Source organism: Drosophila rhopaloa, unplaced genomic scaffold (assembly GCF_018152115.1).
Source record: "Drosophila rhopaloa isolate 14029-0021.01 unplaced genomic scaffold, ASM1815211v1 contig_155, whole genome shotgun sequence".
NCBI lineage: Eukaryota > Metazoa > Arthropoda > Insecta > Diptera > Drosophilidae > Drosophila > Drosophila rhopaloa.
The window spans coordinates 5,844,515-5,860,480 of record NW_025335034.1 but is presented as its reverse complement, the minus strand read 5'-3'; the positions used below and the strand labels follow the sequence as shown (position 1 = coordinate 5,860,480).

General features: G+C 39.7%; 3 protein-coding genes across 4 annotated transcripts; 1 reads left to right on the top strand and 2 right to left on the bottom strand.

The window, feature by feature from the left end:
• Positions 1 to 181: 181 nt before the first annotated feature.
• LOC108052504 (DNA damage-binding protein 1) lies at positions 182 to 4,841 on the bottom strand. The gene is made up of 7 exons (XM_017134893.2): positions 4,625 to 4,841; positions 4,083 to 4,494; positions 2,903 to 3,827; positions 2,479 to 2,830; positions 1,086 to 2,280; positions 621 to 1,017; positions 182 to 558 (listed from the first exon to the last, which is right to left on the bottom strand). The coding sequence occupies exons 1-7, from the start codon at positions 4,683 to 4,685 to the stop codon at positions 478 to 480; spliced, it is 3,423 nt and encodes a 1,140-aa protein (XP_016990382.1). The 5' UTR covers positions 4,686 to 4,841; the 3' UTR covers positions 182 to 477.
• A 708-nt stretch (positions 4,842 to 5,549) lies between these two features.
• Positions 5,550 to 8,060, top strand: LOC108052507 (methanethiol oxidase). 2 transcript variants are annotated; one of them, XM_017134899.2, is made up of 6 exons: positions 5,550 to 5,659; positions 5,771 to 5,934; positions 6,318 to 6,787; positions 7,033 to 7,525; positions 7,579 to 7,704; positions 7,766 to 8,060. In XM_017134899.2, exons 1-6 carry the CDS (start codon positions 5,647 to 5,649, stop codon positions 7,958 to 7,960), a joined length of 1,461 nt encoding a protein of 486 aa, XP_016990388.2. In that variant the 5' UTR covers positions 5,550 to 5,646; the 3' UTR covers positions 7,961 to 8,060. The 2 variants fall into 2 exon arrangements, with proteins under 2 accessions (XP_016990388.2, XP_016990387.2); XM_017134898.2 differs by having other exon boundaries at positions 5,566 to 5,659; positions 5,768 to 5,934.
• A 440-nt stretch (positions 8,061 to 8,500) lies between these two features.
• On the bottom strand, positions 8,501 to 13,780 carry LOC108052508. Its single transcript, XM_017134901.2, has 5 exons — positions 13,611 to 13,780; positions 9,715 to 9,969; positions 9,328 to 9,660; positions 8,724 to 9,049; positions 8,501 to 8,651 (listed from the first exon to the last, which is right to left on the bottom strand). The coding sequence occupies exons 1-5, from the start codon at positions 13,767 to 13,769 to the stop codon at positions 8,558 to 8,560; spliced, it is 1,167 nt and encodes a 388-aa protein (XP_016990390.1). The 5' UTR covers positions 13,770 to 13,780; the 3' UTR covers positions 8,501 to 8,557.
• Between the last annotated feature and the right edge of the window lie 2,186 nt (positions 13,781 to 15,966).

The window sequence follows — 15,966 nt, the reverse complement described above, 5'->3', positions numbered from 1 at the left end:
ATTTTTGATTCTTATAATTTAATAAAAGGTAACATTACGATTTTTTCAACATTAAAGAAATTGCCCAACCTACAAATTATAACTTTGATCCTAGAAGTATGCTACAAAATGTTTATGTAACATGTATTGAAAACCTACCTAAAAGTCCGTTCAGATCACGAAACAATAGAAAAAACCATGCTTTCCGAATTAAATTTTTTTATTAAATTAATGCGTGACTGTGGCGCAACTTTGAAAGTGCGCGTGCGGCTCACCTTAAACAATTTTTTTGCTACTTTGTCAATAATTTTACGAGCAAACACAAACGAGGATTTCGAGAAACATCGTGTGCACAACAGTCGTAGCGCATCAAGCACGGAGAGTTTCTGCGGGTAATTACGGGGATAAGCTGGATACATGGTATCAAAAATTCATGTACACTCAAATAGTTCGGGACAGTTCCTTTTCCAGTACTTATATACAATTGACCCAAAGTTCTCAATGCATGCGAGTGAGGTCCTCGACTATCTTAATAACATCTTCCACATCAGCACCCTTCCGTTCGCCATTCAGAGTCAACTGAAAAAGATTTTTAACACGTTTAAAACCAGCTCGAGTTTACACAAATGAATTAATCCCACCTCCAATCCCTGAACGGCATCGCGCATCTTCTCTCGACTCAAGTCCAAAAAGCTCTCGATCAGATCTCCATCGATGAATCCCTCGCTGGGCTCCACTTTGGTGTTGATTTGGAAATTGCGGTAGTACGTATGCTCAATCTTTCCCACTGACTTGATAATCTTCTTCAGACGCTCCTCAAGGCCGTGTAGGAAGTCGTAGAAATCCTGCGGTACCTGGGTCACAATCCCGATGGCCCCGTTACAAGTCCCGTACAGCACACATCCATTGATTGGTGTTGTCCGCTCACCCACGTTCTGCATCACCAGAGATCCGTGACGGAAAACGTTCACGGTATCACCCAAATGAAAACGGGCCAGCTCCGGCAGCAACTGGCGCTCCTCGTCAGTGGTCGCGGCACTAAAATAATTAATAGATAATTTGTGTTGTTAGGAGTTTTAAAATTACCACCCTTATAATCTACTAACCTGTCCTTTTGGCACACGAACAGATTCCCATTTGTCTCGGAGCCCAGGAAGGTGTCATCGTCAAGAATCTCAACGGCTCGCATCCACTTGGGTTCGCAATCGCGAGCGATCTCCACAAAGATGCCCTCCATCTGCTTGTGCTGCAGCAGCGTGATTGATCTCATCAGATCTCCAACCAAGATGAAGTCACCCTTAGCCTTTAAATACAAGGCGGCAATCATGTTTTGAATGTTACACTCCATGCGCAGCTCCTTCTCGTTAGTCCACTCGTACAGACGTACAAAACTGCCGATTCCGGCCAGAACTTTGCCATTGAACTCGACCAGGGCATAGCAAGTTCCATCCACCTTCGTTTCGGCCACTTGTGTTAGCTTGTTGTCGTGGTAGTGGAAAATGATTATTCGTCCCACCTTTGGCTCCGGTTCCTCTGGAATCACTAGTGATGTGGCTACCACGTAATACGTATTAGGGTCATCGCCCAGCTTGGCGGACATCAGCGAGGATATAGTTTCGGGGGAAACAAATTGGTGGGCATGGAGAACCTCAAAAGTGTTTTGATCGATGACCAACAGGTTGTGTACATCGATCTCCTGACCCACTTCTGCATTGGCAGCCGTAGAATTTCCACCACCCGGCTTGGGCAAGATATTCGAACTGCAAGTAATATTCTGCGCTTGCGTAGAGGCACTATTGCGCAGTGGTTTAGCTCCGCCCCTTCCATGGACATCAATACGAAGAGTTGACACAGCAAATGTCTGCGATGCTTCCTGGTAGGCAATTCGTCGTGGCCCCTCGCCCAGCGGCACTGTTCTAATATGCAGCTTTTGGATCTCATCGATGGTGCCCAAAATAACAGCGTTCTTGTTGGCCAGTGCCAAACTATCCGGATAGGCCTGTGCGTTCAGCGAGCACATGTGGTTCACCTCTTTCAGATTTACATTAGAGAACACCAACTTATGATTCGACGAGTAAATCACCGTGGGGCGATCGGAGCAGGCAAAGACATTCGTGGTGGATAAGGACCGGAAGGTGCGCAGCGTGGTGGGTTGTGTACCGAGAGTCACCTTTTTCTTATCCGTCAACTGCCCAGTTTTTTGATCCATAATAAAATAATACATAGAGCCATCGCCCAAAGCGCACAGAAGATAATGGATTCCCTCAAAGGTGGTCATCAGAATGGACCGAGGAATGATTTCTGCAAAAAAAACAAGTACTTAGTAGAATTGCCAATAGTTGTTAAAAATATCCAGCTGGTAGAGAAGATAAAGTTTCATTCGGGGCATTCAAAATGTAAAGAGTTTTACCTATGCTAACTGTTTCTGTCAAATTTATGATATGTTTAAACAAGGCTAATTCGCTAAAAACTAAAATATCAACAGCTTTTATCGCTTACCTCCGCTTAGTTTCTCGGTGTAGATGGTCTCAAGTTCGGGCAGAGAAAGAATCACGGCAGATATATCCGTCCATAAGCCCACGGCCACCAAGTCCGACTTCTTCTGCGTCTCATCCAGGGGAGTGATGTCCAGACAGGCCACTTCATATGCTAATGTCCTGCGGCACTTCTCCTTTAGGCTTCCATTTTCGATAACAATGTAAAATATGTCGCATGCAGAGGCCACTAAAATCTGAGTGGTATTGCAGGATACAACGCCGATGGATCGATCGCCCTGTGGACGCCACTCGTCCACGAGGGCCTTGGTGGCACAATTTACCAAGCGGACACTATCCGAAGTAACTTGAATCAACTGTGGTAAAAGTTTAAATATTAATTAAAATAGTTCTTTAATTTATAGTCTTCTTGACGAGACAAGACCCACCTGATCGTAATCCACATTCGAACAAAGGAAAGTCTGCAGATCGCTGGCAAATCCGGGAATCTCGGTCTCTTCCACTTCTTCGCCAGATAGGGTTAGAATCCTAGTGTGTCCCACAAAGGCCAGTACCAGAGTATTCTCGTACGGATTTTCATCGACTCCCACTTTTAAAGACCACATACCTTTAATGCCTGGGAGATCGATGCAGGCATGCTCCTGGATGCCAATTCCTATGCGAATAATGCGCAGGGATCCATCCTTAAAACTGCCCGAACACGTAATGATCTGGCCCTGTCCCTGCCGATCCAGATCCACCACGGCAATGTCCAGAATCGGAGCCAGATTGGTAAAGTTCTCTACGGGCACGACATAGGAGCCATCGATGGCCTCAGAATTTAGACGTACCAATTGCGAATCCCCGTGACGCGCTCCGATATAGAGGAACCCATTGTCCAGGTAAGTAATGCACTCCGGTATAGAGATCTCGCCCAGCTGCTCCACTTTGATGTCCTTGACAGTAACGCCCTTGCTTGTTTCCGAGGTGCCCAGGAACAGCATGTACAGCTGACCATCCATATTTCCTAGCAGGTAGCGCAATCCATTACTACTCACACGGGCGTAGCAGTTGATGGTGCTTTGGCGGAAGGTAAGCGGCGCCACCGCATGATAGTTGCTCCCGTCGTGATAGACAATCGATTCCCGCCCAATAACGATCACTCCACCGATGGGCGATGGCACTGGAATCAGCATAGTGGCCTCCGTCTCCACATTGTCCTGCTTCCATGCGATTTTCATGAACTCCTTCTCCCGCAAGTTAATTTCGTGTGACTTCACGTGCCTGCCATCATTGTCCTTGTGGATGACGATGACGGTGGGATTGAGGCAGCCGTGGAGGAACTCCACATCGTACACGTTCAGTTCATCCATGCTGGAGAATAGAAAATAAAGGGTAATTTAGCCGTTATAAAAATAATATAAGGACAAAAGTTCAGCTAAAACTAATAGGTTCTTTAAAATTTTAAGCGAAATTTGTTTGACTAGTGAAGCTACAAGTTTCCATTTCCATCTTATATAAAAACAATAGTTAATTGTATGATTTGCAGACCCATTGATCAGAATCATATATCAAGATGTTTCCCTCCAAATTGTGCCTAACATTTGAACGTAATATTCCTGGGATTACCGCAAACTGGTGGCCTTGAGCTCGCTGGCGTCCTTGTCCATCGGAATAATGGTGAAGAGCCCCTGGTACAGGCACATCCCGATGACCCTCGCCTTGGGATCGATGGCGGCAATGACGCCTCCCTCCGATGGAATCGCAACCGGATCCGAAACATTCCCGTTGGCCTTGGTGACCACCGTGATGACGTCGTTGACCATGCGGGCCTCCAGGATCATGACGTTGTAGCGACGCGTCAGGATGAAAAGCAGATCCTTGTTGCTTTCAGGCGGCCGGAAGTGCCGCATCACGGCAATTGTGCCATTGATGTTGATCTCCTTCAGCGGACGCAGTCCCTCCGGCGTGACCAGATCGATTTCAACCTGGTTATTGCGGGCGATAATAAGATTGAGATCCGTCGGCGAGGTGAAGTTACCTAAAGGAAGAGAAAAAGCCAGTGTTTAGCAAACAGTTTGGCTTGTGTAATCCGGTGACCGGCAAACATGCTTGTTTTCCTGTTTTCTTTTGCCGGGGAGACCTTAAAGAGACCCCTCTCGCCCACTCACCCGTCAAACAGGCAACAACCGCCGTCGGCTTTTGCGCCGTCACCACATAGTGATGCGACATGGCTGATTCCGGATTCCTGGATTCGTTAGAGCCACTTAAGTTTGGATTGAGGCGCTACCACGCGTATTACGATTGCTTTTTCACTGGTGCGTCGCAACGCGCTAAAATATTTCTTGCCTGGCAATCGGCGTTGCTTTGCATTTTTCCTGCGATCTGGCAAGGACGTGGCGCACTATCGATAGTTCGCCATGTGACCGTTTCTTTGCATGGTATTTTATTGTGTCTAAATATATCGAAAATGTATTTAAGCGGAACTGGTTCTTTCGAAAAATATGTAAAATGGTTTAACAAATTACCTTTTCAAAACTGGCGCTGTTTATTAAAATTCACAAAAATTAATAATTAATATTCATCAAACGCCTTGCTATGCTAAGTACTTTTGTTATAGTTCCACTGATTTGTTCCATAGCAGGTTTATAATATAGAGAAAAGTTAAATAACTTCGTTATTTTAATCGAAATAAGTTTTATTAATTTTGGAGATAGCTCATGATAGAGCTCCATGTTTTTTTTCTTGATTGTTTATTAAATAAACAAACTAAATTATAAAACCGCGTTCTTGTTTTATTTGACTTAGGTTTCATTGGATTAATGATATAAAATTAGTAAGCGCGATACACTTTTCAAAAATTCCAAAGCCTTAGTTTCATTTTTCGGCTATAATAATTGAGCAATAATTCTTATCAGAAGGGAATTCTTTTACTAGAATATTATTCTCAAATTCTTAGACAAGCTAAATTAATAAATAAATAACTCTTAGAACATCTATACATATGTAAACGTGTAACTGTGCTAAGTAGTATAAGTAGTGATAAGAAAGCCGGGCAAACCGGTTCTCTTCGTTAATTGAATAAAAAGATGAAATGTATACAAGCCAAGAGAGTCCAAGTATAAAGCTCTCGTCCCACATCGGATGATACTCAGTTTGCCGCCTTGCTTCGTTCATCAACAACCGCCAAGAAATGTCCAATAAAAGTAAAAAAAATAACAATTATATACTTTGTATGGCAAGCACATGCCTCGTTTCGTTGTATCTTCGAATACAAACCCCCCAGCAATTTTGATAACTCAATTGTTTTTCAGCAGCCTGCTGCCGCGGACCCGGTTATGCAACCCCACTGGATGCCATGAGGAGTGGTCCCCGGGAGAAGCTTCTCTACACGGTCACAGTTCAGCCCAATTTGGATGAGCCCCACGGAGATTATCTGTCCACGGTCGACGTGGATCCCGTGAGCCCCACCTACTGTCAGGTAAATAAATAACAGAATAAACTTTACATTCAAGCAACTTTTGGAGTAAGCTAGATTACGAATATTAATTAATTGTCTATCCCATCCAATAATTTGGATTGAAAATTTTAAAAAATTCAACTATTAGTTCAAAAAAATATATGTCAAATCACGATCGATGTAGAAATTACAATGTAAACTGTATTCAAATGATCTCATTAGGTGTTTTTTATTTATTTATCTATATATCCTTTTCTTTGGTAAAAACTAATAAAACCAATAATAGAGAAGTGGTTAATTATTATAATATCTATAGTCAAAAATCAATCATATGCAAATTACAAATACAAACATTCATTTGAAAAGCTACACATTATATTTTTTTATATTTTTATCTATTGCAGATAGTGCACCGTACATTTACTAATCGCAAAGGTGATGAGTTGCATCACTCCGGCTGGAACGCATGCTCCAGTTGTTATTTTGTGGACGAGAATTCTAAAACCGTACCAAAAAGGGACAGACTGGTGCTGCCGGCCTTGAATTCCGACTTTGTGTATATACTCGATGTGGTGACTGATCCCCGAAAGCCAGAGATTATCAAGACAATCGATGGCGATGTGTTAAAAAGTCACAATGTTACGGGTCCACATACGACCCACTGTTTGGCCAATGGAAACATCATGATATCCGTAATGGGTGATGCCGAAGGATATGCCAAAGGAGACTTTATCCTCTTCGATTCGGAATTCAATTGCATCGGCACATGGACGAAGGGCGAAAAGAAGGCATTGTGCGGCTACGATTTCTGGTATCAGCCGTATTTCGATGTGATGGTCTCTTCCGAGTGGGGAGCTCCCAATAAATGGCGACGGTAAGTAAACATATATATTAAAAGCTTCATATCTTACCTTGCAAGGTATTTTTATATTGAATTTACAAATCAATGATTGGAATTATGAATTGGATTTTCTTAAGAGTTCCTAAAAAAAGGAAATAACTTCAAAGTTTTTCAGATTTAAATATATATTTTTTAAGATTTGGGTTGTTGTAGATTTCGAAGTAATTTTTATAAATTCTAGAATTTAGTATTCATATTTTAATATTCTTTTTGTTTAGTGGCTGGAAGGAAGGTGACCTCGATGACATGACCCAATATGGCTGTCGGCTTAACTTCTACAAATGGTCTACACAGACTCTCTACCAAACCATTGATCTGGGATTGGACGGCATAACGCCTTTGGAAATCCGCTTCCTGCACGATCCCAAACGTCCGGAGGGATTCGTTGGATGTGCCCTGAACGCCAAGGTGTTTTACTTCAAAAAGAAGACAGATTCCGATGAGTTCGAGGCCAAGAAGGTGATAGACATTCCCGGAAAATTGGTTGATACTGGTAATGGAAAGGCGGAGAATATGGGTGGCATGATCTCAGACATCATTATATCCTTGGATGACCGATTCCTCTATGTCAACTGCTGGCGACACGGGGATGTAAGGCAATATGATATTACCGATCCCGAGAGTCCCAAGCTAACAGGACAGCTTTTCCTGGGTGGTGCCATTTGCAGTGATTTGCCCAATGTGATTGTTAAGGAGGATAAAGAACTGAAGGTTGTTGGGGAATTAAGATATGTGTTGGCACTTTTTACATGATTTTCTTTTAGGAGCGACCCCCAGCTCGTTATGTAAAGGGTCGTCGACTAGAAGGTGGACCTCAAATGATGCAACTCTCACTGGATGGCAAGCGCTTGTATGTCTCGTCATCTTTATATTCTCCTTGGGATAAGCAAGTGAGTACTTAAAAAAATTACTCTGAAATATCAAAAATATAATCCCTTCAATTTCTTTTAGTTTTATCCAAAAATGGTCTCGCAAGGCGGTCACATTGTCCTTATCGATGTGGATACAGTGAATGGCGGCATATCCCTAAATGAAGACTTTTTGGTGGACTTTGGGAATGAGCCCTATGGTCCCAGCCTGCCCCATGAAATGCGTTACCCCGGAGGTGATTGCACTTCCGACATTTGGCTGGCTGATGATGCTTAATTTAGACTTTGGCCATGCCCTTTTACAAAACTCGTAATTCCAATAAATGTATATCAACCTTAACAAAGCTTTAATAAAATATCTTATTAAAAAAATTTTACATTTATATAAAATTTTTATTTTATTTTCATATTATCTTAACTGCTATTTAAAAAAAAACATAAAGAGACTTGTGCATATCTTGTAGGTAAATTTAACCGAAAGTATAAATAATTGCTTTGGAGACATCACCATTTGGTCCATTCACAGAATAAGAGACATCTCCAACTTCTCTAGTCATAGATTTGGAGATATCGCCAAATTAAAACCCGTTTAAAAAAAGACATTTTAATGTATGCGGATCGCTACTAACATTAGCTGGTTAACGAGTTACGTATCAATATTTTAAATGTCTTTTAGATTTTGTATCTGACAATTAAATTGTTTTATGAATTTATATTAAAATCATGACAACAAAACAAAATTGTAGTGATCTCCTAATCATATGCAAAGTGAAAATTATATTGCTATAAATTATCTTCTTACTAAGCAAGCTTGCAATCATTTTTAAAATCATATTTTATTCATAGGAATTTTATGTCACAGTTAAATTCTTAATTAGAACAAAAACGATTTTGTTGGTGTCTTATTCACTGTTTCTAAAATTGCGTTAACATTGGGAAGTTTCATAAGATCCAATAATCGCTGACCACTGGATTTAAAGAGGTTTAATAAAGGGAATTCATATTCGATCAGAATTTAAAAAATATAAGTATATACTTACTTCTTATCACATGTCGAGTCTATAAAACTCCGTGCAATCTCGTTTAGGTGATGTTGGTGGTAAAAGAATATGTGGACCAGATAAGCCAGATTGCAGGGTATCAGCATCCTCGCCCAGGGTATCCTTTGCAACGCAGCTAATACTGGATCCCTTTTGGATTTAAGATTGCACACCTGTTGCCAAATCACCTGGCTGGTCGTTACAACAGCGAAACACATGAAGGTGAGTCGATTTGGTAGAAGAGCAAAGGTAGCGCCACTTATAAATGATGCCAGACCATTCGCCTGTTTTAATTCTAAATTATTCAACAACAGTAATTGCACCAACTGAAAACAGATTCACAATATTAAGTACGAGTTCATTCAAACTTAGAAAATATTTTTTATCTAAGGCCAAAATTAAGACTACTTTTATAAATAGTAACTCTATTGATTACATTTTTTTTACTTACTGGTTATTTTGTTAAATAACCACTTTTAATAGTTCGAAATTTATTTATTCATAATAAATTTAAATTCAAGTACCATTTTAAAATTAATGGCGCTAATCATGTCAGAGTTCTTTTTTTTTAACATGCAAATAATTGTCTGTTCGTACACCTTACCTTAAACAATCCTATGTAGCCCACCAAGAAACTTGTCATTTTTGGCCGCAGAAGCTTTATGTTTCTCTTCATTACGGGATTGAGTAGATCCAAAGCCAGTCCAATGCCTAGGTAGGATTTTAATTCCTTCAGACCCTGCATCATTAACCCGGAGATCGTCGATTTCTTGTAGTCCTCGGGCAAGGAAGCCGGTCGGATGAACCAGAAACCGGAGTACTTCCTTATCTGCTGATAGTACATGACCACCACAGATAAGCTCATGAATATGAGAGTCTGAGCAAAGCGAGAATGCACCATACCAACGTCAAAATACCTCAAAAAGCTTTCGATGGCCTTTAAATATCTCAGGATATAATTCGATTTTCTGCGACCAATTCAACTTCTTACCGCGGATGTTATCCCAGTCACAAAAAAATGAAGAACCTGAGGAGGCATCAACCAGCTCAGGTGCGAGGCAATCCAGCAGGGCAAATAGGGCATACATATGAGCACAAATCGACCATTGAGACGCCTGCCCACGCACATTAGTAAAAAAGTGATGGCATTAATGCAGGCGGCGAAGCTGACGGACTGGGCATAGTTTTTCACCACTGAATATACCATAGTCTTAGAAAGTCGCCGCAGATTCATGAGCAAGGGCAACTGCAAATTTGAAAACGTTTTAAATATGATTAGTTAAAACATCATTATACCCTTGCAGAGGGTATTATAATTTTGGTCAGAAGTTTGTAACGCAGTGAAGGAGACGTTTCCGACCCCATAAAGTATATATATTCTTGATCAGGATCAATAGGGGAGTCGATATAGCCATGTCCGTCTGTCCGTCTGTCCGTCTGTTTCAATACCGTTTGCGAGCTCAGTTTAAAAGCTAGCGATCTGAAACTTTCACAATCGTCCTAAAACATGTGTACGCAGATCAAGTTTGAAAATCGCCCCGATCGGACGTCTATATCCTATAGCTCCCATAGGAACAATTGGATATATCTTGCAAGAATTTATGATATTTCGCGCAGTGTAAAAGCTATTGACATTAATCTTTACAAATCGTATTTTTTTATGCATACCTTGATCAGGGTAAAAGCGCGTGGCGATCGGACGTCTATATCCTATAGCTCCCATAGGAACAATAGGGTAAAATCGGTTAAAATTTAATGATTTTTAGGATATTTCGCGCAGTGTAAAATCTATTGACATAAATCTTTCCAAATCTTATTTTTTTATGCGTACCTTGATCAGGGTAAAAGCGCGTGACGATCGGACGTCTATATCCTATAGCTCCCATAGGAACAATAGGGTAAAATCGGTCCAAATTTGATGTTTTTCAGAATATTTCGCGATGTGTAAAAGCTATTGCTGTACATTTTTTCAAATCGTATTTTTTTATGCATTCCTTCATCAAGGTAAAAGCGCGTGCTGATCGGACGTCTATATCCTATAGCTCCCATAGGAACAATACGGTGAAATCGGTCAAAATTTCATGTTTTTTAGAATATTTCGCGCAGTGTATAAGCTATTGACATACGTCTATATCCTATAGCTCCCATAAGAACAATAGGGTGAAATCGGTCCAAATTTGATGATTATCAGAATATTTCGCGCAGTGTGTAAGCTACTAACATAAAATTTTCCAATTCTTATTTATTTACGCATATCTTGATTAGGGTAAAAGCGCTTGCCGCTCGGAAGTCTATATCTTAAAGGAGATAGTAAAAATTGTTAAAGGCTGCGAAAGTATCCCTTTTGTATATGACATTTTTGCAGTATAAAAGCAATTGACTTGAAACGATGCAAATCTAGTTTACTTATGTATACCTTATTCCTTTCGCTACTTTTTCACTTCTAGCAATTTCGTCAAAGTCTGCAAGGGTATTAAAACTTCGGCTTGCCGAAGTTAGCTTCCGTCCTCGTTTCTATTTGTATATGACATTTTTGCAGTATAAAAGCAATTGACTTGAAACGATGCAAATCTAGTTTACTTATGTATACCTTATTCCTTTCGCTACTTTTTCACTTTTAGCAATTTCGTCAAAGTCTGCAAGGGTATTAAAACTTCGGCTTGCCGAAGTTAGCTTCCGTCCTCGTTATACCCTTGCAGAGGGTATTATAATTTTGGTCAAAAGTGTGCAACGCAGTGAAGGAGACATCTCCGACCCTATAAAGTATATATATTCTTGATCAGGATCACCTCCTGAGTTGATATAGCCATGTCCGTCTGTCCGTCTGTCCGTCTGTCCGTCCGTCCGTCTGTCCGTCTGTCCGTCTGTCCGTCTGTCTGTCCGTCTGTCTGTTTCTACGCGAACTAGTCTCTCAGTTTTAAAGATATCGAATTGAAACTTTGCACACACCCTTATTTCCTTTGCACGCAGTATATGAGTCGGAACGGCCGGGATCGGCCGACTATATCCTATAGCTGCCATATAACTGATTGATCGGAAATGCCATAACTCTGCTGTTTGTTAAGTTAGGAAGTTGGGACTCTCTATGGGTATTATATTTGACCAATCAATCCGACGTACCAAATTTCATAAGGATCGGCCGACTATATCCTATAGCTGTCATATAACTGATTGATCGGAAATGCCATAACTTTGGTGTTTGTAAAGTTAGGAAGTTGGGATTTTCTATGGGTTTTATATTTGGCCAATTAATCCGACTATATTCTATAGCTGCCATATACATAACTGAACGATTGGAAATGCCATAACTTTGGTGTTTTTAAAGTTAGGAAGTTGGGATTTTTTATGAGTATTAAGAACGCATCATATGAATAATTTTGGAGAATATAATTTGCAGAATATTCTGCAAGGGTATTTCAACTTCGGCTCCGCCCGAAGTTAGCTTTCCTTTCTTGTTTTTGTTATAACATAAATTATTTGGTCTCAAAAAAATGACATACAAATTTACATACACCTATACGCAAATACATTTTATCGAAAAAATATATATTTCTCTGAATTCCATTTCCAGCTTTTCATTATACCCTTGCAGAGGGTATTATAATTTTGGTCAAAAGTGTGCAACGCAGTGAAGGAGACATCTCCGACCCTATAAAGTATATATTTTCTTGATCAGGATCACCTCCTGAGTTGATATAGCCATGTCCGTCTGTCCGTCTGTCCGTCTGTCTGTCCGTCTGTCTGTTTCTACGCGAACTAGTCTCTCAGTTTTAAAGATATCGAATTGAAACTTTGCACACACCCTTCTTTCCTTTGCACGCAGTATATAAGTCGGAACGGCCGGGATCGGCCGACTATATCCTATAGCTGCCATATAACTGATTGATCGGAAATGCCATAACTCTGCTGTTTGTTAAGTTAGGAAGTTGGGACTCTCTATGGGTATTATATTTGGCCAATCAATCCGACGTACCAAATTTCATAAGGATCGGCCGACTATATCCTATAGCTGCTATATAACTGATTGATCGGAAATGCCATAACTTTGGTGTTTGTTAAGTTAGGAAGTTGGGATTTTCTATGGGTTATATAGTTGACCAATTAATCCGACCTACCAAATTTCATAAGGATCGGACGACTATATCCTATAGCTGCCATATAACTGATTGATCGGAAATGCCATAACTTTGGTGTTTGTAGAGTTAGGAAGCTGGGATTTTCTATGGGTTTTATATTTGGCCAATCAATCCGACCTACCAAATGTCATAAGGATCGGCCGACTATATCCTATAGCCGCCATATAACTGATTGATCGAAAATGCCATAACTTTGGTGTTTGTAAAGTTAGGAAGTTGGGATTTTTTATGAGTATTAAGAATGCATCATATGAATAATTTTGGAGAATATAATGTACATAATATTCTGCAAGGGTATATCAACTTCGGCTCCGCCCGAAGTTAGCTTTCCTTTCTTGTTTAAGTTGTAAAATTGAGCAGCTATTTGATATAGTCTTTTGATATCTATAGAAATAAAATTTGTACACTGAAATCGTGAAAAGTGAGTACAATTTTAAAAACATCTAAGGCATTAATCTATGTTGATTTTCTGATAATTTATGTGACACTTATGCATTAAATAAAGTCATCCTCTTTTTGAAAGAACCAAATTGGACACTGATGTAACAAATGTTTCTATTCATTTTGGGATTGTTTGAGTGACAGCTTTCTTAATATATTTAAATATTATTATATGAATTATCAATAACCAAGGGACTAGCTTGCTTAGAAGTGAATAGGCGGCCGAAAAATGGACTTCACTAAATGAATACATGTAATATATATATTATACATTTCTTTTTAGTGGACACAAATGAAAAAACTACCAGACCAGTAACATGGGTGAATAGTATTTCGCACTGGACACATGGTTGCGGTACAGATTCCAGAGCAGAGCTTGCGTGCAACTTTGACCCGGTCGACTGTGTAAAATGGCGCAGTGCACCCGATTCAGGGGCGGCTCCAGCAGTTTGCTCGGCGCGACGGCCATTTCGCGACAACTTTTCGGACGATACTGCTCGAAAGTATCCAAAAACACAGCAAAACCCCTATTTAGCTGTTCAAAGCTTGCCAATGGGAGCAAAAGGTTAATATACAAAACATTTAAAACGTATATTTAAGTGCCAAGCATAACAGTTTAATTAATTCATTGCAGTCAGGCTGTCCGCTTTTTGATGTTTGCACTGCTGTTTGTAAATAGAAAAAGTCATTGTTTGTAGTATCCGGAAAATCGTTTGGAATTAACTCTTTGGGATTTCGTTACTTAGTTGTAAATGACGGAAAAAAAGTGTTCTTAAGGTGGTTATCTTCGGATAGAACAAATAGCTAAGAACACTCAGGAAGCCGGCAAATAAATCGCAATCGGAATTCTTAATCTGTGATTTTTAAAAGAGATACCAATGGATAGCCTCTTAAAAATAAAATATTTAAAATCAGTATAATAGCACTATCTAGTTCCCAATTTCGCAAAACATTGCACAGCTGCTAATATTTTTTTTGATATACTCACACTTTTTGCCCAGAACACTGGCCCAATAAGTTTAATTATGAAAATGTTTTGTTAGAAGATTAAATATTTCTACGAAATTATACCCCTATTTTTATACCCTTGCAGAGGGTATTATAATTTTGGTCAGAAGTTTGTAACGCAGTGAAGGAGACGTTTCCGACCCTATAAAGTATATACATTCTTGATCAGGATCAATAGGGGAGTCGATATAGCCATGTCCGTCTGTCCGTCTGTTTCAATACCGTTTGCGAGTTCAGTTTAAAAGCTAGCGATCTGAAACTTTCACAGTCGTCCTAAAACATGTGTACGCAGATCCGATCGGACGTCTATATCCCATAGCTCCCATAGAAACAATCGGATATATCTTGCAAGAACTGATGATATTTCGCGCAGTGTAAAAGCTATTGACATCAATTTTTTAAATCGTATTTTTATACCCTTGCAGAGGGTATTATAATTTTGGTCAAAAGTGTGCAACGCAGTGAAGGAGACCCTAGAAAGTATATATTCTTGATCAGGATCACCTCCTGAGTTGATATAGCCATGTCCGTCTGTCTGTCCGTCTGTCTGTTTCTACGCAAACTAGTCTCTCAGTTTTAAAGATATCGAATTGAAACTTTGCACACACCCTTCTTTCCTTTGCACGCAGTATATAAGTCGGAACGGCCGGGATCGGCCGACTATATCCTATAGCTGCCATATAACTGATTGATCGGAAATGACATTACTTGGGTGTTTGTAAAGTTAGGAAGTTGGGATTTTCTATGGGTTTTATATTTGGCCAATCAATCCGACCTACCAAATTTCATAAGGATCGGCCGACTATATCCTATAGCTGCCATATAACGGAACGATTGAAAATTCCATAACTATAGGGTTTTTAAACTTAGGAAGTTTGGATTTTTTATGAGTATTAAGAATGCATCATATGAACAATTTTGGAGAATAATATTTACAGAATATTCTGCAAGGGTATATCAACTTCGGCTCCGCCCGAAGTTAGCTTTCCTTTCTTGTTTTATGTATACCTTGATCAGGAAAAAAGCGCGTGCCGATTGGACGTCAATATACTATAGCTCCCATTGGAACAATAGAGTGAAATCGGGTAAAATTGAATGATGTTCCATATATTTCGCGCAGTATATAAGCTATTGACATGAATCTTTTCAAATCGTATTTTTTTATGCATTCCTTGATCAAGGTAAAAGCGCGTGCCGATCGGACGTCTATATCCTCCAATAGGAACAATAGGGTGAAATCGGTCCAAATTTGATGTTTTTCAGAATATTTCGCGCAGTGTATAAGCTATTGACATAAATTTTTCCAAGTCTTATTTATTTACGCATACCTTGATCAGGGCAAAGGCGCTTGACGACAGGACGTCTATATCTTATAAGTTCCGTAGGAAAAATTGTTAAAGGCGGCGGAAAAATACCGTTTTTTTTCTATTTTTATATGACATTTTTGCAGTAAAAAAGCTTATTCTTTTCGCTACTTTTTAAATTTTAGCAATTTCGGCAAAGTCTGCAAGGGTATTAAAACTTCGGCTTGCCGATGTTAGCTTTTGTCCTCGTTTTACTATATAAACTTAAGCCGAAGAATATTTGCTATTGTTCATTCAATCTATTTGTTATTGTTTTCAAAGGCAAGTTTTCAGTTTACAATTTTAATTTACAAT